General features: G+C 37.7%; 1 protein-coding gene across 1 annotated transcript; it reads right to left on the bottom strand.

The window, feature by feature from the left end:
• Positions 1 to 14,824: 14,824 nt before the first annotated feature.
• LOC119538532 (olfactory receptor 52R1-like) lies at positions 14,825 to 15,769 on the bottom strand. Its single transcript, XM_037841532.1, has one exon. The coding sequence runs from the start codon at positions 15,767 to 15,769 to the stop codon at positions 14,825 to 14,827; it is 945 nt and encodes a 314-aa protein (XP_037697460.1).
• Positions 15,770 to 26,310: the final 10,541 nt, after the last annotated feature.

The following is a 26,310-nucleotide window of genomic DNA, read 5'->3' as shown; positions in this document are numbered from 1 at the left end:
GAATTCTTCAGCATCTCACTCATTGTTTCAACCACATTCATGTCAATAACCTCAACAACTATTTTTCCATCAAAGCTACCTTTCAAAGCAACCTTGTTTGCAGTTACCCCTGTACCACTGAGCAACTGCTAGAAATTATAATGCAAACTCTCAGATTAGTGGTGCTGCAATTTCATATACCCAAACTCACTTGGGCTTTCAAAATACCCCAGAAATCATTTTATATTTTCCTCTCTTTAATTGTACAGGGACATGATAATAAAAAACTATAAAAACTGACCTCCCTGGTTAAGTATTGTTCAGAGTCATTTCCCTAAGCTATGGAAAAGATATTTTATGACTTTGTCCACCTCCTTAGGAAGTGAACCAGAATTTCCAACAATGATTTTGAAGATAAAACCACCTCCATTTTTCAAGAATATAATTTTATTGAGATATATTCACATACCATATAATCCATCCAATGTACACAATGTCTCAGTATCATCACATAGTTGTGCATTCATCACCACAATAAATTTTAGAACATTTTCATTACTCCAAAATAAAGAAAAAATAAAAATTAAAAAAGATAACCCAAAACATTCCATACCCCAATACCCCCTATTATTTATATATCTATTTTGTCTGTATTTTACTATTCATATGCCCATATACTAGATAAGGGGAATGTCAGTCACAAGGTTTTCACAGTTACATGGTCACACAGTAAAAACTGTATAGTTCATCATCACCAAGAATCATGGTTACTGGATTATACTTCAACATATTCAGGTATTTCCTTCTAATATTCTAATACCCTAGACACTAAAAAAGGATATCTATATAATGCATAAGAATAACATTCAGAATGACCTCTTGACTGAAATCTCTCAGCCGCTGAAACTATTTTTTTTCATTTCTTTTCCTCCTTTTGGTCAAGAAGGCATTCACAATTTCACAATGTCAGGGCCAGGCTCATCCCTGGGAGACATGTCCCACATAGAGGGGAGGGTAGTGAGTTTATTTGCAGAGTTGGATGAGAGAGAGGCCATGTCTGAACAACAAAAGAAAACCACCTCCTTTTTCACCTGTGGAAGTACAAGATAGGGTTTTGTCTGCTTCAGTTCTTCTTTGTCAGCTAATCATAGGTTTCTCTGTATCTCCTCTTACAACAATCAGTTAAGGAAATCATAACTGGCTACAGGGGAAATTCATGTCCATGCTTTTCTTGGACAGAACTGGGAGAGAGAAGATGGCAGGGAGAGACTTGCTGAAGCCAACAATCTACTGAAGGCAATAGACACTGCAGACAATCAAGAATATTCATGTGCACTGATGGGATAAAAATCTATCCATTATTCTAAGTCTTTAACTATAAACAATCATTCCTCACATGGATCCATGTATTTTTTAATACATTTTTAATTAAGTTGTTTAATCTGGACAGGGTCCTTACAAAACTTATTTTCCTAGAGTTCCACATACTTTTGTAATGGTCTTGCATTTATGTTAAGTTGAGACAAATGCATTATTGAAATGTGAGAGAGAAGTTAAAATAAGACCAAATATATATAATTGATTGATTTTCAACAGAGGCATATAGGAAATTCAATAAGAGAATAATGTCATTAAAGTGTCAGAAAAACTGGATATTTATATGAAAATTATAAAATGAAGCTTAGCCCCTAACTCAGCATAAAAAAAACTGTATTTGAGTTGGAATTTAAACTAAAATGTAAAAGCTGAAACTATAAATCTTTAAAGGAAAAATAGGGTTATATATTCAATACTTTTCAGAAGACAACAATTTCTTAGAGAGGAAATGAAAAGCATTAACCGCAAAAGAAAAAAATCAGCAATTCAACTATGTATAAAATATACTTTAAAAGATACCATAGAAAAGTGAAAAGCAATCTGCAAAGGGAGAAAATATCCATAGCTAACAAATAAAGTTTCAAAATCACTATTAGAAAGGCAAACCACTCATTAAAACTGTAAGCAAATGACTTAGGCATGTCACAAAAAAAGGAGCCAAATTTTCAATAAACGTATGAAAACACGCTCAACATTATTAATAATTAGGGAAGTGAGAATTCAAACCATAACAAGATACCAGCACAAGCACAGTGAAGAAGCTAAATTAAAGATGCTGACAACACTGTCGACAAGAATGTGGGGCATTTGTAGCTCTCATACCTTGTTGGAAACAAAAATAGGACAGCTACATCAGGAATCACTTGGAATTTTCTCATAAAAGGAAGCATACTTTGACCAATAAATTCCACTTCTAGCTTCATTCCTGTAAAAAAATGAATATTATTACATATTACCACAAAAATGTTCAAGAATATTTATAGCAGTTGTATACATAGCAGCCCAAATGTGGAAAGAACCCAAATATCTATGAATAGGACAATAGCTAAGCAAATTTTGCTAGATTTAGGTGATGGAATTCTACTCAGAAAGAAGAGAAATGAATGACAAAGTGACAAACAAAAAGCATATATTAAGAGAATGCTGGAATTTCAAAGCATCACAAATAAAAAGTACAGCCTAAGAGAGAGAAAAAATGTCCCAGAAAGGAATAGTTTTAGTCTCCCCAGTCTTAAGAGGTGAGACTTGTTGAATAGTTACTAAAAGCCAGGTTGTGTTCTAAAGGTTTTTAAACCATATAATTATTTATTCTCTGTGACAGCCCAATGATCTAGGCACCAATGTCATCATTTTATAGGTGAAGAAACCAAGGCTCACAGAGATCAGGTTTTCACAGCATAGACATATAGACAGTATAGTCTTATACTGTATTAAATCTTAATCATTTTGAGAGAAAATTATTAAAACCTATAATTCTTTATTCAGCCATTCTAACAATCAAGTGTATAGGTAAAATAAAGGGATACTCTAGACAGACAAAAATAGAGTTTATCATCAATTCACCCTTTTAGAATCTATAGAAGCTAGCAGTAGGTATAAATATTTGCAATACAGTTGAGTAAGTTTGTGAAGTGTAGCTATGAGGTACATTGGAAATACAAAAGTGAGACTGACAGCATCTCTATTTATGAAGCTTGGCTCACTCTTTGTATTAACCCTTTGGATTCCTCTACGACTATTGATCATCACCCCCAGACCCTACCATTATAGAGGTTCTGGGACAAATTCTCTTCCTAGTGGAGGACTCAGTAACCCAGCATTCAAGAGAGTTTTGATAAATTAGTTCTGCTTGGACCTTGATCCCCTGTTTTTCCCCTCACCAACCCTCCACTCTGTACCCATGTCCAGTTCAAAGCAGCTGCTTCATTTCTCTGATCTTTAGATGAGTCTCTTGGAACATCAACTTTTTAAATACTCTCCTAACAAATTGTTCTTGCCTTGTGACATTTAAAGATTTTGCCCCTAATTTTTGCAGTTGGTTCTCTTGTATTTCTTCTGTTGGACTGTGAGTTTCTTAAAGGTAGGCTTCTTTGTTTATAACTACAATTCTTAGCACAGTGCAAGATGCAAAATGTTGAAAACTGAATTGGGTTTTATCCAAAAACATTAGCCTCCAACTCTCCTGTACTTGCATCCAGTCTCCCCAATAGTGAGTGACAGCTTTAGGCTGTCCAGAGACAACTGACCCCAAAGCATTCCTGCACCTCAGTAGGGGACACACAGAGAGCCCTGCCCAGCCTAGATTCTACCCAGAGCCTGCTCCCAGTTTACTCAGCAATTAGTTTACCCAACTGTTTAGGCAACCTTTGGAGTAGCAGAGAAACATTGTGTGGTGAATTCTGAGATTTATTGCCCGAGTTTGAATCCTGAGTTCATTTAATAACAGTGCAAACTTGGGGAAATTAGTTCATCTCTCTGTGCCCCAGATTCCTCATCTAATCTGTATAATGGAGAGCAGAGCACTGTTACTTCATAGACCAGACAAAGAGAATTTGAAATGAATTAATGTATGTATAACCATTAGAACAGTATCTATATATTACAGGTGAAATATAAGTGTGGCCATTCTTATTATTAACCACTGCTGCGTAGTTAGAGTATATTATAGATGAGCACTTTGATGACTTGTCCACTAGAATATATGCTCCCCAAGGGAAGAAGCTTGTCTAATTTCCATTTTATCTCTGGTGCCTATCAGGAACAAAGTATGTCTGCAAGAAAAATATTTTTAAATGAATCCTTGCTTATACCATGATACTTTTCTGTTTCTTTGCCCCAACATATACTACTTAGGGAAAAAAAATAGCCCATCATGCTGCCCATATGCCAACATGTTCCCTCATAGTCAATGGAAATAGTCACTGATACAACTGGGATTTTTTGCAGGATAATTTGACCATCTAGAAAATTCTTGAGCCCTGGGTTATAAATCACTTCATTCCACATGAAATCTCAATCATTGGTTATTCATTTCTTTATCCACATGAGCACCACTTTATTTCTCTCCTACTGAAATCATCTGGTATTATATCATCAGTAAACTGGTTTGCCCAAAATTTGATCTGGACTGGGATAACTCTGTCATTCATTTTTCTTAAGAGCTGGGCACTTAGGAAAAGAGAACATTGAAAATGAGAAAAGGGAGTGATAAAAATCACACTTGATTATTTCCTTTGATTATTAATAAAATCACAGTAGTCTTTGGCTGGTTAGAGTTGACAAGTATTTTACACTTGCCCACTTTTGCTTGTCTAGCCTAATGTTTTTATATTAAACAACAAGAATAAGATAGAACAATAACACTATTCTGAAGATAGATGTATTAACACACATTCACTAACATGGCTATACTTCATAAGCATGGGTGCATCCAAAACACATATCACTCACCCCCCTTTACAAAGACAGATACAACCTAAAGGAAAACACAAGTTAAGTAACTATAGAAATGTATAATTGAGAGGAAAATTTTCACTTAAAGAGGAAGAGATTTCAATGGGCCCAAATACCATCTTTTGCCCCACTTCCATTCCCTCACCAACCATGAGCAATACGTTTAGGGAAGGATGCTTTTGATAAACAATCTCTTGGTCAGTTTTCTAGGACTAGGGCAACCAGGTCAAACAATCCTTTTTATCAATCTCACGTGACCTTGAGGGGGAACAACCTGGTCTGTGGATGGCGCAGACCTTCTCTTTTGTCCTGATGGAAGAATGAGAGGGGCAGGGACCCTCTAACTCTCTCAGGTCAGAGTGAGAGAACACTCACCCTTCAGTAGCATGGGTTAGTTATCACAGTACTTGGCCCATAACAGCTTATAAGGAACCTGATGGAGGATTAAAATCAATGAATTGAGCTTTGTGAATATATCTCTATAAAATCACACTTAAAAAATCAGTGAATTGAAAGGAAGTTCTGGTGGCTTGATGAACATGAACTTCTGTTACCATATGCATAGCTTGTACTCAAAAAGGGGGTAATCCTTTAACTGCCTGGGGCTGGGGTTACAGGTCTTTAGATGGACAGACAGAGAAAAGAAGGAATAAGATTGTATGTATGGTTATTAATTCATTATATGAAAATTTACCAGATACTTTGGGTCAGACATTTGTTACTCCCTTTATATGTTTTATTTCATAACTATATAAACAAGCAGGTGGTTAATTTCTATTAGTGAAAACAAAAGATGAGATACATAGAGTGATTGCCCCATATAAGACACTGATAAGATGAAGACAGGAATTTAAGTCAGGTATCTGTCTGATAATAAAACCCATGTATATTTCAATTAACACTTTTCCACTTGCTGTGTTATGTGGGGAAACATTTCATAACAAGATTAATGGAATTCCTAGTTTTACAAAAGCTATCCATGTAATTTTTACAAACTTACTTTGATGAGACTATAATTACCATACTATCCAAGTATGGTAACTAAACTGAGATCACATCCACCCTGTAAAGTCAGTGAAAATTATCTCTACTGTCCTTGCTATGAGATCTCCAGCTCTCAGATGCAAACCCCCTTGTACAATGCAGAAGCACCCAGACCCTTCAATATCCTTTCCTTACTGTCTCACCTCAAAATTTTGCTATTTACAAATGGATCTAAAATGCCACATTCCGTAGCACATATATTAAATTTCACTTTCTTCAATTAATACAAATTAAATGATTAATCTTTCCATTCAATTGATACAAATTCATTGATTAATCTGTCTATATCAAATCATGATTGACTAAGCAATATTGTTAGACATGGTAAATGAATATAGAATAATTGCATCTCCATTCTAATGTTTTCTGGGCACTTGTCCTTCAAGAGTTGGCATCCTGAGCATTTACTCACCTAGATAATTTCATAAAATTTCCATATCAATTGAGAGTTGACATGAATTTGGTTACTTTTACCTCTTTGGATTTGCCTGACAAGAATGAGGAAAATCAATCTGGTGATGTTAGGATATGGAAGTTTCCATGAAAATTCTCTGCAAGGCTTTCCTGGTAATGCTTAGTCTTTTTCCCACAAATGAGTCTTGAACATTTGAACCTGTTGGTAGTCACTAAGGAGTGTGATAGGAATAACTCTGGGTGTATGGTGGGCAAAGCAATGGGAGAAGAAGGACTAGAGCACTGAGATGTAGAGGGACAGGATGACACAGATATGAGAGGTATAAGTGCCAAATACCTAGAGCAGGGTTTCTGCATATTATAGCTCCAGCACAGCTGCAGTATAAGAACATATGATGTAATAAGCAAAAATATATCAAAACCAACCACTGAGAAAGCCACAAGAGACCATACATATCATCTAGTGACAGCAAACACCATCTCATCATGCATGCTCATTCACAATAAGTCTGGGAGATGATGTGATTGGGGCAGAAGGGTGTTCAAGAAAACATGAAGCAAAGGGAGCTCATGCACAGCAGCCCTTGTGTTTACAGCTGTTCCCAGCTTGGCTGCTAATGATTGGGAAAGATTGCATGGTGGGGTGGGAAGCAGATGGCCACATCTAATACCCACAGGACACATGGAGACCCCTGGCTGGGGAAAGTATGAATGAAACAGACCTGGTAGAAGAGAAGCAGGCATGGTAGCTGAATCAATAAAATATTCATCTTAGTTGGGTGGATGTATCCTCCACAAGGAAAGCCAACAGGATCATGAAGAAATATATGGGTTCACAGAAGTGAAGGCAGAGTACGTGAAAGAAGGGTGATGCTTCTCACAACAGCCACAGCATAGCTGCTGCCATAGAGCAGAAAAGGATCCAGAATTGAGACTCCTCACACCCTAGGCTTCCAAGCATGATGAAGAAAACAGTGGGTAGTAGGAGAGAGCCCCAAATACAGTCTCAAGGCACAATTACTACAATGATTTGGTGGGAGGAGTAGTACTTAGCCTCTGAAAAGTCTAAAAACATACTATTTTTGAGTAGGGTGGACATTATGAGAGCGACTGGTTAGAAAATTATCTGTACAAGAAAGCACTTCTCATATGTTAATAAATACACCTATTTTTTCTAAATTAAACTTAATAAAATTGGGCTATATCCAGTTTAACCTGATGATAGTGTTTATACATAACAGGTAGAGATTTCTAGACTGAAGACAAACATTGTAAATATTCAATCCTCAAATGGAAATGAGTCACAATAAATGCTATGTTAATCTTTGTACACCTTTTTCCACATGATTCAATTGCATCTAAAAAATTACTTTTTCATTTTGCCTGTGGGTAGGTCTGGGCACTATCCTCATTTTGTACATTTAATTAAAATGAATTGGAAAAATTAAAAAGATTGAAGGGGAACGGGGAGGGGGAGAAGACAGGGAGAGAGCAGTAATGCTGTCAGAATTACGCCATCCTTCTCATTGTGCTCTATTTAATTCTTTACATCATCCTGAGGATTTTTATAAGATTTTTTTTTCTTGATCTGGGGAAATTTACCTGTCCAAGATTTCTCTGTAGCCCTGAACTCAACTTTCCTCTAAGAGTACCAACAGGACAAGTCTCTTCAATCTCTTCTGTAAATTTATCTAAGATTCTGTGGTTGGTTAAAATACACAGTAGGGGATTTCTGTGCCCATAGTTTGCTCTGCAGCCTCATTTATCTTCATATTCACCTTGCTGTTCCTCCTGATTGGTCCTTCATTGTTTTTAAAAATGCTAATTCCTCAGCTTGGAATGTCTTTCCCACTTTTACTGTTTGATGTATTAAAATCACTCAGTTAAAGACACGGATTAATCATCACCTCATCAGCAATATCTTTCCTGGTCCCCCAATAGAACTGCCTTCCCCCATTGGTACGCTGTGCACTGAGCCGTTGTATTACTTGGTCCACACCTACTGCATTTATGATATTTTTCAAGCCTTTGTCTCCTGACTAGATTGTGAACAGAGTTCAAAGTTGGTCTGAGTTTCAACCACATGCACAATACATGTCTAATCTAAGAATTAGTAAATTCTTCCTGCTTTTGAGGGAAGTAGTCTAGGTGTTTAGAGCCACTTGCTAATAAATTTTTGCCCTCAGGACTGGGGTATTTCAGAAATTTGTAAGGATCAAGTGCTTTTGTATGCACAGATATTTTCTCTGTTTCTTGGGATGATCTAGTCAGTCACTGCTATTTTATGATGAGATATGATGAAGTGGTGACAAAGGAGTTGGTCCATAGGAGACTAGACTTTCTGACTCACACCCTGAGGGAAATCCTGAGCCAGGACTAGATCTCAAGTGTACTGATTATGTAGGGCTCTGCTGAACACCCTGCTGCTTCTATTGCAATCCTAGACCTAATTCCAGTGAAACTTGAGAAAAGGGATGACACATCAGGGTGTGAGTATGCTTCTTCCACAGCTGCTTGAAGCATTGCTGTTGTCCGTGAGTTGGGAAACTTGTATGCACTTTATGGTTGATGTACTTATTTGTCCTGTGAAAGTAAGAGCTTCATGAGGATTTTTTAATTTTTAAAGTCTAATACAGAGAGCCTTTTAGAGCACAGCATTCATCATTACTTATTTGATCAGTCAAGAAGTATTTGTTAAGAAGATGCCCTATTCCAGGCCGCTGTCTAGGTTGGGCATGCAGTAATCAGAATGATTAGGTGGCTGCCCTCAGAAAACTCATGACAAATTTGGAAAGGATAAAAAACCATTGTTGCTAAGGGGTAGTGAGACAGGGGACACATGATGAGTTCACTGAAATGTTATTGAATATATTCAGAAATGAATGAGTGTCTCTACGCTTGTGGCACAGTAGACAAATCTTCAAAAAGAAGTTCCTCTGTGAGTTGAGCCACCAACCCAAGTGGTCCAGCACCTATATTATCATGTTAGACTTATTTTTTATCTTTGTCAGAGCAGCATTTACTCTTCCCAGTAAACAGCCCTGTTACTGTTTTGTAGGGAAGGCTGGTGTCAAAGCAGGGAGTGTGGTTACAGCCCTTCTTCATTGTATTGCTTATTGGCTTAGAACACACTGATGAGCTGTTCCAGGAAACTCCTTCTGGTTAACCCAATAACATTGTGATTCCTCACCATTGCCTTTGAACAAAAATGGCCATTTTTTTTCCCATGGAGATCTGAGAAATCCTGATGAATGAGGATTTGCAATTCAGGACAGACTAAAGGAGGAATTTCCTGACTAGTTGGGATAGTAAAGGGATCCACCCTGTCCTCATTCCAATTCCTAACACTCTGGTTAGCATCTGACCCACATCACCAACTGAATCACTAACCCCATCCCTACCTCATGGTCTCCAAGATAACCAGCACTAGTCTTAGCATCCTCAGTGCTCTTTCCCTTTCCTCACCTCTATCCTTAGAATGATTGCTCACTAAAATTGCCAGGTATTTTCAACTTCCATGCTTTTGTAGATTCTTTCTCTTGTCCTAGAATGCTCTTTTTTCCTTTCCCACAATAAAATATTTACCTGCAGATTTAGCATATATGTTTAAAAGTCTTCATAGAATTTTAAAATGTTATTCAAATTTTCTGTTGAACTCTAAGTCACTCGTAAGATGTTCACTCTATTGAAAGTAATGAATCACTTTAGACTCCAGTTTCCTCATCTATCAAAAAGTTATACTTAAATCAGGAAGTTTTTATGAAGATGAAAGGAGGAAATGAATGCAACACATCCATGCCCACGCAGCATAAATATCCATGATATTGTTCTTAGTTTCCTCAGGCTTCTGTAACAAACTACCAGTAACTGCATGACTTAAAACACTGGAAATCTATTCTCTCATGGTTCTAGAGGCCAGAAGTCTAAAATCAAGGTGTTCCAAGGGCTATTTTCACTCTGAAGGCCCTAGAGACAATGCTGCCTTGCTTTTCCAGCTTCTCGTGGCCCCAGGACTTCTGTGGCTTGCAGCTGCATTCCTCAGTCTTTGTCTTCACATGGCCTTTTTCCCCATGTGTGACCTAAGTCCCTGCATCCAAATCTCCCTCTATGTTTTTTTTTATAAAGCCACCAGTTCATTGTATTTGGCACCCGGGCTATACCAGTCTAATCTCATCTTAATCTAATTATATCTGCAAGGACTGTATTTCCCAACAATATCAAATTCACATGTACTAGGAGTAAGGAATTGAATATATCTTTTGTGGGGACACATTCAATCCTCTACAATATACAGTAATGCATATTAATATATAGTGTTGAAATGATGTATTTTAGTTATCTATTGACATGCCTATCATCTCCATTAGATAGAATACTATTAATTTTAACACATGTATTGATGCCTGCTTTGCATTAGCATTGCATTGGGATCTGAGGTGACTAACTCACCATTTTCCTCAAGGGGGTTAGTGTGCACTGAGACACACAAGCAGATCATTAGAGATAAAGCATTGAGTGTGATGAGAATGGAATATAGCAGAAGCTGTAGGAACACAAAGAAAAGTTTCTAGGAGGAACTATGCATTTTTATCTCTACATTCACAGCAACACCCCTAGCACTAGGCTCATATTAAACAGTCAAGAAATGCTTGTTGAATTTGACTTTGAAATGACATCATACTAATAATTCTGTTTGGCTCACTGAAGAGTACATGGTACAGATGAAAATGCTCCTTTTGAAAATAGTCAAGATGTGGACACAGAGATCACAGATGTATGCTGTGCCGGTTTGAATGTATTGTGTCCCCCAAATGCCATTATCTTTGTGGTCTTGTGGGGCAGAGATTTGCTTGGAATGTGCCCCACCCAGCTGTGGGTAATGATGTTGATGAGATGTTCCCATGGAGGCATGGCTCCACCCATTCAGGGTGGGCCTTGATCAGTGGAGCCATATAAATGAGCTGACTCAGAGAGAGGGAACTCAGTGAGTGCAGCTGGGAGTGATGTTTTGAAGAGGAGCAAGCTTGCTAGAGAGGAACATCCTGGGAGAAAGCTGTTTTGAGGCCAGTGCTTTGGGGCAGACGCCGGCTGCCTTTCCAGCTATCAGAGGTTTTCCGGACGCCATTGGCCATCCTCTGGTGAAGGTGCCTGGTTGCTGATGTGTTTCCTTGGACACTTTATGGCCTTGAGACTGTAACTGTGTGGCAAAATAAACCCCCATTTTATAAAAGCCAATCCATCTCTGGTGATTTGCATTCTGCAGCATTAGCAAACTAGAACATATGCTGATGAATGTTTAAAAACTACTAGGAGATGACTTGGCAGGGGCTGATGTTGTTAGGTTCTGTCTTTCTTAGTCACTAGTTTATGTTTTAGATGTGTGTTAATAGAGGGAAGACTGGTGCTGCTCATCTTCCAAATGGGAAATTGAGTCTGTCATTCCAAGTGCTCACTTGGTACTTTCTGCAAATAACAACAGAAAAGCTTGAATTTAGTTATAAATTTGATGTCTTGGACACAGTGTTTCTTCAAGTTGTAATGAAGATAATAATGTATTTTCATTGACTAAGAATATGTAACATTGCTTGCAATCATGCTGGGACTAAATAACTTAAGTAAATCTTAGGTTCTATTTTAGGTTTTCAGTGCAAGCTTGGTTATATCCAGTTAATAAGATGCTCTGATTGCCAGTTTCTCTTTTCACCTACTCTATCTAAATCCTCTAGGAGAATGTTTGGTGCTGAGTAATTGCTCAATATATATTTCTTAAGTAGAATATTAAAATAATCCAATTTTTTTTAAATAAAAAGAGGTAACTGAGGGACCAATTACTCCTTACATAATAAAAGTTGCACTATACTGTAGTCTATTAAGTGTGCAATAGCCTTCTGTCTACAAAAACAATGCACATACCTTAATTAAAATATACCTCATTGCTAAAAAGTGCTAACATTATCTACACCTTCAGAGAGTAATAATCTTTTTGCGGGAGGAGGATCTTTCCTGAATGTTGATGACTGCTAATGAATCAGGATGGTGGCTACTGAAAGTCAGGGTGGCTGTGGCAATTTTTTAAAATTACACAATGATGAAATTGTCTGCATGTATTGGCTCTTCATTTCATGGAACTTCTCTGTAGTCTGATTCTGTTTGATAGCATTTACCTACAGTAGAATTTTCAAACTTGAAGTCAATCCTTTCATACCCTGCTGTTGCTGTATCAACTAAATTTATCTGATATTTTAAATCTTTTATCATCATTTTGACAATGTTCACAGCATGTTCAGTGGGAATAGATTCATCTAAAGAAATAATTTTCTTTGCTCATCCATAAGAAGCATCTCCTCATGGATTCAAGTTTATCATAAGATTGCAGCAATTCAGTCACTTGAAGATTGAAGCAGTCATCAGGCTCCATAGCCAATTCTAGTTCTCCTATTATTTCCACCACTTCTGCAATTACATCCTCCATGGAAGTATTGAACCCCTTCCAAACACCTGTTTATGTTAGTATTTTGACCTTAAGAAATATATTTCTTAAATAATAAGATGTGAAAGTCAAAATGACTCCTTCATCCATGGATTTCAGAGTGGATGTTGTATTTGCAGGCATGAAAACAACATGAATCTCATTGTACATCACTTTCAGAGCTCTTGAGTGACCAGGTACATTGTGCATAAGCAGCATATTGTGAAAGTAATCTGTTTTTCTGAGCAGTAGGTCTCTACAGTGGGCTTAAAAATATCCAGTAAACCATGTTATAAACAGATATGCTGACATTCAGGCTTTTTTGTTTCCCCCATTTATAGAGCACAGCAAAGTAGATTTACCATAATTCTTAAGGGCCCTCAGATTTTCAGAACACTCAATGAACAATGGCTTCCACTGAAAGTCACCAGCTGCATTAGCCTCTAACAAGAATATCAGCCTGTCCTTTGAAGCTTTGAAGCCCAGCCTTGAATTCTCCTCTCAAGCTATGAAAATCCTAGATGGCATCTTCTTCCAATAGAAGGCTGTTCTGTCTACACTGAAGAGCTGTTGTTTAGTGCAGCCACCTTCATCAATTATCTTAGCTAGATCTTTGGAATAACTTGCTGCAGTTTCTAGATCAACACGTGCCATTTCACCTTGCATTTTTATATTATGGAGATGGCTTTTTTCATTAAATGTCAATCACCAACCTCTACTAGCTAAAAACTTTCCTTCTGCAGCTTCCTGACCTCCCTCAGTCTTCATAGACTCGAAGAGAGTTAAGGCCTTCCTCTGGATTAGGCTTTGGCTTATGGAAATACTGTGGCTGGTTTGATCTTCTATCCAACAACTAAAACTTTCTCCATATGAGAAATAAGGCTGTTTCACTTCCTTATCATTCATGTGTATCACTGGCGTAGCATTTTTAATCTTCTTCAAGAATTTTTCCTTGGCCTTCACAACTTTGCAGACTGCTTGGTGCAAGAGGCCTAGCTATTGGCCTATGAAGGATTTTAACATGCCTTACTCACCAAGCTTAATCAATTCTAGCTTTTGATTTTAAAAGCTCCTCCTTTCATTTGAACACTTAAAGGCCATTGTAGTGTTATTAATTTCAATATTGTTATGTCTGCAGAAATAGGGAGGCCTGAGGAGAGGGAGAGAGAGGGGAATGGCATTTGGTGGAGCAGTCAGATGATACATAAAATTTATTGACTAATGTTGCTGCCTTCTATGGATGTGGTTCACAGCTAACCTAAACAATTACAATAGTAATGTCAAAGTTCACAGATCACCGTAACAGACACAATGATAATGGAAAAGTTAGAAATATTGCAAGAATTGCCAAAATGTGACAGAGACTAGAAATATGCCCATGCTCTTGGAAAAATAGGTCCAATAGATTGCTTGATGCAGGGTTGCCACAAAATTTCAATTTGAAAAAAATGCTATACCTGCAAAGTACAATGAGGAAAAGTGCAATAAAAGAAGGTATGCCATGGGTAAATGACAAAAAATACTCAATTTACATTGCATCATCTGATTTCATGTAGTCCAACATTTGAATTATTTCCTTTTTTAGTTTTTATAATTAGTGATTTTATGAAATCTTTGTACATGCTTTTTTTCTCAAATTCTATTTCTATAGAGATTTCCAGATGGTGAGAAATAAATGTACTTTTAGTTGTCTTAAGGCAAATTTCCCATAAATAATGTTATACCAATGTATATTTTCCCTACAGTATAAAAATAATTGTTTGCAACTTAATCATCTGTGGAAGATAACCTTTTGAAAATCTTAAATCATTTGACCAATGAAAGTATTTTTTATTCTCTTGTAATGAGGAGCATAGGTCAACTAAATTTTTTATTATCAATCTCATCTCTCTGCATCAGAGAGTCTGGGCCACTGACCTCTCTCTTATTCTGCAATTGTTCCTTTGATTCAGAAAGGTTGCCAACATCTGGGCTGCTTGTTCACGGATGAGAATTTGCATTGACAAGTGATGCCTTTGTAAATGTTCCTCACTAATGTCCCCAGGATGGTGGGGTGATTAGAGTGATGGCAATACTATGACCCTTGGCTCAGGGGTCTTTCCCACAAAATCCCAGTATAACTCTGTCACAGATCTGTTTAGTTCTAACTCCATAGATGATGGGGTTGAGCATGGGAGGCACCAGTAGATAGACATTAGCAAACATGATGTGTACCACTTGGGGCACATGATGGCCAAAGTGGTGGATGAGGAAAGTAAAGAGGGCTGGGATATAAAAAGTTAAGATAACACAGATATGGGAAGCACATGTGCCAAAAGCCTTGAGCCGGGCTTCACCTGAAGGCAGCCGCAGCACAGCTCTCAAGATCATGACATAGGATATACTGATGATAATTATATCAAAGCCACCCACAGAGAAGGCCACAAAGAGTCCATATCCACGATTTACTGTGGTATCAGCACACACCAGCTTCAGCACAGCCATGTGCTCACAGTATGATTGAGGAATGACCTGGCTCTGGCAGAAGGTCATTCTGGAGACCATGAAGCAGAAGGGGCTCACCCACAGCACCCCTCTTAGCATCCCAACTGCCCCCAGTTTGCCCACAACAGATGGGGTCAGGATACTCGAGTGGTGCAGTGGGATGCAGATAGCCACATAGCGGTCCAAGGCCATAGCCATGAGCACCCCGGACTCCACAGAAGCGAAAGTGTGGATGAAGAACACCTGGGTGAGGCGGGCACGGTAGCCAATCTCATGAGCATGAAACCAGAGTATGGCCAGCATTTTAGGTTGGGTGGAGGAGGAGAGGACCAGGTCAGTGACAGCCAGCATGGCCAGAAAGAGGTACATGGGCTCATGGAGCATGAGGTCAGTCTGGATTATATGAAGGAGAGTGCTATTGCCCAGAACAGTGACAGTGTACATGGCACAGAATGGAAAGGCAATCCAGAACTGGGAACTCTCAAGTCCCAGGATCCCAAGCCGAACAAAGGATACAGGATGAGAAGAGCTGTTCCCAGAAACCAGCATCTTAGGTTGGTGAATTTCTTCTCTGTTGGGATATACTACTTTCTGCAGGTGACAACAATGAAAGCAATCATTTATTATTAATTAGAAGTCTTTTGGATAGGACAATTGAGTAATGTGACAATCCAGTTTAATGGTAAACTGGAAGAATTCCAATGGTATTAATACCATTTTTCAACATGAAGTAATGCTTCCATTTTGCTTTATTCATATATATGCCATTCAGAAATGGGATCAGAATATATAAGTTGCAAATTAATAATTTTTTAAAAATCTGTATTTTTATTTAAAGCATAATTGCTAAGGGAAAACTATTTTGACAAATAATGGCATAGTGATTCTTTCTCTGCTGTTCCTGAGAACACCTGATCTCTTCAACCCTTTCTGATAAATTCTCTTTTTCATCCCCCTCTTTTGGCCATTTGTCAAATTTCATGGTAGGAAGCCAGTTTGGAAAACACTTTGAGTTATTGTCCACTGGAGTTAATGCAGTAGTGTTGAGTTAGCTTTGATAGTAGGATAGTTACAGGGGTTGGGACCAGAAGATTACTGAGTGACCAACTAAGAGGTGTAATTAATCATATTAATTTTGGTGTATACAACCTTCTAGATCAGGATTCAGAAACTTTTCCCAAAAAGGTCATATCATAAAAATTCTAGGCATTGTGAACCCTGTGCTCTTTGAAGCAACTAGCTAACTCAACCACTGCAGAAGAACAGCAGTTTCAGACAATACATAAATGTCTGAGTGTGACTGAATTCCAGTAAAACTTCAGTCAGAAAAGCGGGTTGCAATTTGGATTTGGTTGTAGCTGTAGTTTGCCAACATCTGTCCTAGATGATAAATTTTCATGAGGTCTGTACTGAACACTGTACTCTCCCTTCATTCTTCTGTGTTAGAAACAGTGTTGTAGGAATATAATTAATAATGAAAGAAATAAATGACATCATACAATGGCAAGGAACACATTAGCTGATGAACTGTGAGACTAAGAGCCTCTTACTTCTGCCTGCTTCCCATAAAGTTACATTTTAAGGTCAATTTACTCTTTTTCTCTTTACTGGCTTACAAAGATAATAGGTTAAACATTAGCTGCCTAGATCATGCAGACTGCTGTGCACCAAGGATCTGCAGGCCTGTTTTGCTCAGGCAATGGGTTGCCACAATATGTTAAAATGATCTGATAAAGTGGGCAGCCTTCCAGATACCACTTCAACGTCATGCCCATAAAAAGTTATGCCAATTTCCTCTACTAGAGGTTGCCCTGTTGGCCAGTGAATGACTTTGGGAATGTCCTCTGCCCCTACTTACAAGACATGGACTGATGCCACTGTCTGATCCCCCAGGTGACCATGGCCTCTCTCAGTGTCCAGAGCACAACAGATCACATGAGTCTTATCAGCATCTTTTCAAATTCACCTCCATTGTCCTTTGTACAAAAGCTTTAGTTCTTACCTCCTCCACAGCAGAAACACTAGGAAAGAAGTGTATTCTTTCACATCCACTTAACAAATGCCCTTTGGTGACTGACAAAAATTTCATTTAACCAGACCCAGTGGTTTCTAAAAAATGGTTTCTTAAATATCCCAAATAGGCCTAGCCTCATAATTATTCCTGGATTTGTAATCTTTTGGTGTGTGCTGTACACTAATGGTATGAGAGAAAATGGGCTCAGGCTTTATCAGTCTTGCTTTACACTGAGAACTTTTTCCACTGTCCCAGCTCACTTAGATAATAGCTTTAAGATTCTTTAAAACAAATATTCATATCTGGGGCATGAGGAAAATTGGGGAACATGCATTAAGTGGGCTTTGTTTTATAATCCCTTCTGTCTGACCTGGTCTTCCCAGTCTTATGTATTCTGTATGAGCCAGGGTCCTCCTTTCTAGCTGCCTTTGGCTCCCTGTATGTCCCCTCCCTTTGAGGGGAACCATCCCCCAGGCATAGGGGCCCCCAGAAGAACATTCTTAGACAATCCCTGTTACAGGCTTGGTAAAGATGATGGCCAAAGATACAATTTCTCAAAGTTTGTAATGATCTCTGATCACTCCTGAGATGCATTCATAGTTTTCTTAGCACAGCATAACAGGCTTTTATAATTCTGACACAAGCTGTGTGTCCTCATTTTACAATGAAGAAAATCAATCTCAGAGTAGGTAAGTGATTGGGCTATACTCACACAATAAATTAGTGTCAGTGTACAGGACTCCACAGACAGTGCTCTCAGTAGTATATTCCTTGCCTCTGCTAGAACGATGTTTGGACTTCCTCCCTGCTTGGGTAGAGCAGAGATGGCTGCCTTACTGTGACAAGGCTTATAAAAGACGGGGAGTTTCACAAATATATGCCAAATAAGGGCAGATTTGAATTTGAACCCAGGACCCATGTCTCTTGATTGTGTGCTCCCCTCCTTTACTAGACTGGCTGCCTCAAGGCTAGGCTCTTGGTTGAATCTGCCCCTGACTTTTCAGGAGGTGGACTGCTTTCTCTGGGATGGAATCTTTATTGACTTGGGCCCATGACCCTTAATGGAGGACTCACCTGCTCTATATACTTCCTTTGGAGTAGACGCGCTCTTCCCAACCAGATATCAACAATCCACATCCTGCAGCTCATTTAAAGCCAGTTTCTCTCCTCCCTTAGATCTGAAACTCAGACTGTCCTTGGCCTTTTCAGGACAGAACTCCTCCATGTCAGAGATCTCTCTTTGCTTCCTCATTCCATGCTGGTGGCTCTGACTTTTTGCTCTCAGAGCTGTATCCCTTGGGCAGGAATTAATGCATCTTGATCATTTCTTTTTGTCCAGGATGTGAGGTTTTCAGTACTTTCCTCATGGGAGCACATGTTATCAGTTTGTTGTTATCAGTTGAGCTGAAGTTTGGAATGTGTATTCCTTAAGAAGTATGGAGAGGAAGAATACGATAATTTCCCTTCTTGCCCAACATCCTTCCTCTATTTCCATGGTATTAAAGATCTTTTTTCTTTTTTTTTCAAGCATTATAATGACAGTGACCACAAATTGAACTTGGGATTCATTTTTCTGCTGTCACAAATACAGTCACTTTGAGAATTTTTTATGTCTCTTGGAGCATGAAACATATTATAGAACTATGATCTCACACTGAGTAGAGCTCAGCTATGATCTGTGAGTTATGGGTTTAAACCCAGCAATGGTTCCCACTGGCTCTGCTGGGCTTCAGTTTTTTCACCCATCATGTGGAAATAATTCTGTCCATCAGTTCAGCCCTGTTGTTCAAGCCAGAGAAAGGATAAAGAATAAAATGGACTGAGATCTTGCTAAGGTATAGCCACTGAGAAATTTAGTTCCTGGTCTCTCACTTTGGGTAATTAACACTAAGGCACAGAGCAATGATGGAGCAGAGAGAGGTTCAGATTGCAGCTCCTTCATGCAGGGGTGAGGTAGGGAGGCCAGCTTCCCATGTTTATAGTCTCCCAGGAGGGCAGTATGGGGACAGTGAATCTTCTCCCCAACTCAGACTGAAACTCAGTCACCCAAGTTCCTCAGGCCCGGAGCCCCTGGTGAGTCGTGCCAATCCACCCAGTGAATTCCCTTCCCTTTTAGCTTTGTGCAACCTCTGAATCCTCCTACTCTACAGCAAGGGCAGAGATGCCTGAGACACAGGGAAACACTCACCTGTGACCTCTCTTCTGCCTCTGACCAACCTAGGCATGTAAGCAGCTCTCTGAGGCTCCTAGAATTCAGACTTTGACAGAGACCTGAGCTTGGGGACTATTTAAAGGAGTGAATTTGGGCTTTTCATTCCCCCAAGCATTAGTCCTCTCCCTCCCCCTGAGCTCCACTGACTCATACTGGCACAGCTCTCCTCTGAGACTACAGACTAAAGCTGGCAGCATTAACCCCTAACTTTCTTCTCTACTCTGTATACACAAAGAGGCAGGTAATTTGAATGCATGGATGAACATATAGATTTTGGGACAGTGTGGGAGTGTGAGTTTATCTGAATGCATGTATATTTTGTTATTCAGAGTAAATTGAAGGCATATTTTGTGCAATGTGAAAATGTGTTGATGTGTTAAATGTGTCAATATCTATAAGAAATATGTTAGAATGAATATGTATAAGGGACTGGGTTTGGAGTGTTGGTATATGTGTATATAAGCTAGTGCAAGTATGAATAATCATTCACATTAGAGTATAAATATTTTATAGTTCTATGAGTGTGAGTACACTGAAAATACATGCTTGAGAAGGTATGTGCCTTGCTACATGCCTGATAGTGTGAGATTATGTATCTGTGTGTGTACAGATGAGCGTTACATACAAGAAGTGTGGGTCTGACATGAATGTTGACAACCTATTGGTGCCTCAGTGTGTACTGAGGTGACTCTGGCTCTGATGATCCCCAGTGGGTGAGTATGAAGGGAGAAATGGGCTTCCAGATGGCAGTTCTGCCATAATCATTTCTGAAACTTTTTGTCTAGAAGGTCCTCTTCACTCATTCTGAACAGTCAGAGCTTACATTGACTTTCCTTCTCTGACAATTCCTACATGAGGGATTTATTTTCTCTCAGCACTCCCCAATGTATGAGGGCAAAGAAAGATTTGGGAAGAAGTATAAAAATTAGGAGAAATTTATTTACATGAAATGCAATACAGTCAGACTTCAGAAGACCTGCCTCACAAAATACAAAGCCCTACATGCATTTATAGGGGAAAAAATAGTGCAAACAGTTACCAAGGTTACAGGTTTGCCTTCATCTGTTTATGGTAGATTGTGATTTTTATCATATTCACAAAGGTCATAACGCAACTTCACTTAGGCATGACAAATATAAGGGATACATTTGTTTTTGTTAGGGAGCACAGGTTTACAAGAAACAGTCAAGGTTTTATAATTTGGGGTACCAGGCTGACAATGTAAAATAAGTCTATTTTAGGTTGCTAAGTATTTTCTGCATGTGTTTGTTTCTTTTTTTGTTTGTTGTATTTTTTAAATTTTATTGAAGTATATTCACATACCATACAATCATCCAAAGAGTAAAACAATTGTTTTCAATATCATCATATAGTTGTGCATTCATCCCCATAATCAATTTTTGAACATTTTCATTACTCCAAAAAATAAAAAATATAAAAGTAAAAAGAACACCCAAAACATCCCTCTCCCACCCTATTTTTCATTTAGTTTTTTGTCCCCATTTTTCTACTCATCCATCTATACACTGGATAAAGGGAGTGTGATCCATAAGGCTTTCATAATCACACTGTCACCCTTTGCAAGCTACATTGTTATACAATTGTCTTCAGAAGTCAAGGCTACTAGGTTGCAGTTTGATAGTTTCAAGTATTTACTTCTAGCTGTTCCACTGAATTAAAACCTAAAAGGGGTTATCTGTACAGCACATAAGAATGCCCACCAGAGTGACCTCTCGATGCCATCTGGAATCTCTCAGCCACTGAAACTTCATTTCATTTCATTTTGCATCCCCCTTTTGTCAAGAAGATGTTCTCCATCCTATGATACCATGCCCAGATTCATCCCCTGGAGTCATATCCCATGTTGCCAGGGAGATTTACACCCCTGGGAGTCAGATCCCACGTAGCAGGGAGGGCGATGAGTTCACTGCCGAGTTGGCCTAGCTAGAGAGAGAGAGGGCCACATCTGAGCAACAAAGAGGTACTCAGGGGGAGAGTCATAGGCACAATTCTAAGCAGGTTTAGCCTCTCTTTGCAGTGACAAGCTTCACAAGGGCAAGTCCTGTGATAGAGGGTTTGGCACATCAAACCACCAGTCCTCAATGTTTGTGAGAACATCAGCAACAATACACATGAGGAAGCCCAACACCTCTGCATTTTCCCCCAGCTCCTTAGGGAGGCCCTGCATATATATTTTTATTCTCTGTCTAAATTACTTTGGGATGTGTCACTATTTCACACTAACATATGCAAACCTACCAGGTCTCACTTCCTATTAAAAGTTGTATGTAAATATGGTATTTGAACAAACTATGTGAGTTAAACTGTTTAGGATATACAGATCTTATACCAACTAAACATCTCTTCCCTTGGTCTCACATGGAATTTGAAGTTTTAAAATGCAGTCAGTATTGCCCTTTACTTTTTGGCCTGATTTGCCCTAACCACATAGGCTTCATTTATATCTCTAGTTGAAGTCTGGATTCTTTTTCAGCTTTTTTAACAGTTGCTATATGTGCTAATACTGACATTTATATCTGCTGAGCTCTAGCTCTGAGTTTCAGGTGTCACACAGATACCCAAAGTTCCAGGAATCGATCAGGTTATACATGAAGTGATCAGCATCTCAGAGTTTGGAGACAGCCATTACAATTCAGGAATAGATGTGACTGCTGTAAGAGCTTACAATCTAGGGACCATTATAATAAGTGTTCCCCTGGTAAGCTGTGCTCTAAGGTTCAATTCTGAGCTTACACATTGTAGTTAGTCCATACTGGTGAGGCATTATAGTGTTTATCTTTGTTTCTGGTATACTTCACTCAAAATTATGTCTACAGGATCCATTCACCTTGTTGAGTGTCTTACAGCTTCACTCCTTGCAGTTGCTCAATATTCCATTGTATGCACACACCACAGTTCACCATTCTGTTCCTCAGTCAATGTAACCTTAGGCCACCTCCACCTATTGTAAATCATGCATACTCTCTCCATAAACACCAGTGTCCAAATGTCCATTCATGTCCCTGATCTCAGATCCTCCAAGTAAATGCCCCCTAATGAAGTTGCAGGACCTTATGGCACCCACATGCTTAGCTTTGTGTGGAACCACCCCACTGTCCTTCAGAAAGGCTATACCATTCTGCCTGCTAACCAACAGTAAATACATACATCACTCTCTCTCTGTTTTCTCCACCACTTTTATCCCTGTTTATATTTTTCCATACAATTTTATAGAGCTATATTCACATACCACGAAATTATCCACAGTATACAATCAATTATTCATGGTATCATCATACAGTTGTGCATTACTCACCACAGTCAGCACTTGAACATATTGATTACTATGAAAAAAAAGATTTTTTAATGAATAATAAAAAAGATGACAAAAAGAAAAATAAAATATCACACAATACAATATAATAGTAGGGTCAGACAACATCAACACTACCAAGAATCCCATATCCCTCCCTTATAGCCCCCTCTCATACTCATTTAGCTTTGGTATATTGCCTTTGTTACATTTAATGGAAGCATATCACAATGTTACTGTTGACCATAGTATCCAGTTTGCTTTGATTATACTTTTTCCCTACTACCATCCCCTTTCTAACACTCTGCATGTTTGACATTCATTTGTTCTACATGCAAGAACAGTTTTATATTTGTACTTGTAGTCACATTCATTGACCACTCCTGTTTTTGTAAAGTTATACAGTCCCAGTCTTTATCTTCTATCTTTACCTCAGGTGTCATTCATGCCCCTAGCCCACCTCTTTCAGCTTACTCATGGACATCTTTGTTCAGTGTAGTTAATAATATTGTGCTACCATCACACAGTAGATAGTATAAGCTATCTAGTGTAGGTAGGAACACATCAACTATATCAGATACAACCAACATTTGAGGTTCTGATAATCCTTCTTGTAAATTGTAGAAATAGTAGTGCTATCAAAAGTCATAAATCCTATTCTAATTTGTGAATCTCCAGGAAGCTTGTCTAGATTTTCTAACAGTGACTGGCATAAAATTGTCAAATATCCAGCTTCTACAGCATTATAAGACACATCTAAAAAAAGTAAACTGAGGAGGATGAAGCATGTAAGAAGAAACAATGAATTCTCCAATTGAATTCTGAACTTCTGGTCATTTATGAGGTTCTCCATAAGATCAGGTAAGGTGATTGTACATAAATTCTTCAGGAACATCAATAACTCTATAGCACAAATTGAATTTCCATCTATGATGATCAGTGAAGGATACAAAAGGGTTGATATTTGTTTGACAAGATCGGCACCTGATAATGGCATTTTATGTTATCACTGGTAATTGCATTAGATCTCAGAAGTGATGTAACAACAATCCTAGAGGAAGTTTACTTTATTCAGTAAAGCCTATAGAGGGGCATATAGGGAAGAACTATATACCTATTACAAACTATATACTACAGTTAGTAGTATTTCAACATTTTTTCATAAACAGTAACAAATGTACTATATCAATACTACGAGTCAACAATTGAGGGGGGTTGGTTAGGGATAGGGGAGGATTAGAGTTTCCTTTCATTTTCTTTTTTTTTTTTTTTTTTCATCTTTCACTTTATTTCTTGTCTGGAGTAATGAAAAGTTTCTAAAAATTGAACAAAAATTAAGTGTGGTAGATGCACAGCTGTATGAGGGTACCCAGGGGCAAGTGATTGTACACTTTGGATCTTTGGATAATTGTACGGTATCTGAACAATCTCAATAAAAATGAAAAAAAAAAAAAAGTTATACCATACAAACAATAAGCATAAGAGAGCTGGCGTGACTATACTCCACCAGACAAAATAGACTTCAAGACATATTATGAAACAAAGATGGAAAATGCATAATGAAAAGTAGTCAATACATCAGGAAGATATAAAAATTACTAATATATATATGCAAATAAAAATAATTTTTACCCAAAATACTAAAGCAAAATGGACAAGAGAAATAAACAATTCAGCAATAGTTTAGGGTTTCAAATCCCACTTAATAATTGATTAAACAATTAGAAAATTAGCAAGGAAATAGAAGACCTGACTACCATAATGAACCAAAATGACATTTATAGAACACTCCACCCATGAGCAGAATACACCTTCTTTTCAAACACCATAGAAAATTCTGCATGATAGACCAGAGGGGGAGCCACAAAATGAGTCCTGATACATTTTTTAAATATTTAAATCATTAAAAATGTTTATGACTATAACCAAATTAAATTAGAGATGCACAACAGCAAGAAATCTGGGTTTTAAACGGATTACTTCTAAATAACCAATGATTGTAAGAAATGTATAATATAATAATGGGAAATTATGTGGGGGGGTTATTGGGGAACTTTGTACTTTCTGTGCAATTTTTATGTAAACCTAAAACTTCTCTAAAATAAAGAGTTATTGACAAATAACCAATGAGTCAAAGAAGAAGATAAATTGAAAACTATTTTGAACCATATGAATATGAAAACAGCATATAAACATTTATAGTATGTAGCTAGAGCAGTGCTTTGAGTGAAACTTATAGCTTGGAACACCTATATTGGAAAAGAAGAAAGATCTCAAATCAATAACCTAAGCTTCTACCCTACGTAATTACAAAACAAAGAGCAATCAAAACCCAAAGTAAGTACAAGTGCAGTGAGTAAAGATTAAACACACACACCCACCCACACCCACACACCCACACACACATACAGAAAAATAAGAGGAAATCAATGAAACCAAAAGTTTGTTCTTTGAAAAGATAAACAAAATTGACAAACCGTAAGGAAGACTTACAAAGAAAATGAGAAAGGATGCAAACTACCAAAGTCAGGTATAAAGTAGGGGCCATACTTCTGACTCTACAGAAATTAAAAGCAGTATAAGGGGGTATTATAAACAGCCATAGGTCAACAAATTTGACAAGTTAGATGAAATGTAAAAATTATTAGAAAGACATATTATCAAAACTGACTCAAGAAGAAAAAGGAAATCTGAAAAAAAAAACTGTAACAAGTAAAGGAATTCAATTATTAACTAAAAACCTGTCAATAATGAATAGCACAGGCCCAGATGTCTTTATTGGTGAATTCTATTAAATATTAAAAGAAGAAATAATAACAACTACTTCTCAAACTGTTTTATAAAATAGAGGAGGGAACAGTTTCTAATCCATTCTATGCTTATAGCACCATCCTTATTCTAAAGCCAGACAGACATCAAGAAAACTACAAATATCCCTCAAGTAAATAGACAAAAAATTCTTAATTTTAACAAGTCAAATTCAGCAACAAGTGGGATTTATCCAAGAAATGCAAGGTTGTTTTTACGTTTCAAAATTGGTTAATATAATATATCACAGTAATAGAATAAAGGATAAAAAACACATACAATCATCTCAGTGGACACTTAGAAAGCATTTGACAAAGTCTTATACCCAATCATGATAAAAGCAAAACAAAACTTGCAACAAACCATAAATAGAAAGGAATTTCCTCCTTCTGATAAAGGGCACCTATAAATAACCTGAGTAACAGTATACTTAGTTATGAGAGACTGAATGTTTTCTCCTAAGATTTAGAATAAGGCAGAGATATCTGCTCTGGCCAATTCTATTCAACATTGTAAATTCTAGGTAATTCATCCAACCAAAAACTATTAGACCACAGGCTACAAAGACAAGATGCAAACATCAATTGTACTTTCATATAATAGCAATGAAGAATCTGAAAGTGAAATTTTAAAAAAACATTGTATTCACAATAGCATCAAAAATAATGAAATACATAGAAATAAATTTAACAAAATATTTGTACACTGAAACTATGAAACATCTTTGAGAAAAAACAAAGCTC

The sequence above is a fragment of the Choloepus didactylus genome, chromosome 6 (genome assembly GCF_015220235.1).
Source record: "Choloepus didactylus isolate mChoDid1 chromosome 6, mChoDid1.pri, whole genome shotgun sequence".
NCBI classification, from domain to species: domain Eukaryota; kingdom Metazoa; phylum Chordata; class Mammalia; order Pilosa; family Megalonychidae; genus Choloepus; species Choloepus didactylus.
This window is presented reverse-complemented; position numbering and strand designations above follow the sequence as displayed.

Bases quoted from the DNA above. Each gene is read 5' to 3' on its own strand.
- LOC119538532 (XM_037841532.1), bottom strand. From the start codon at position 15,769: ATGCTGGTTTCTGGGAACAGCTCTTCTCATCCTGTATCCTTTGTTCGG.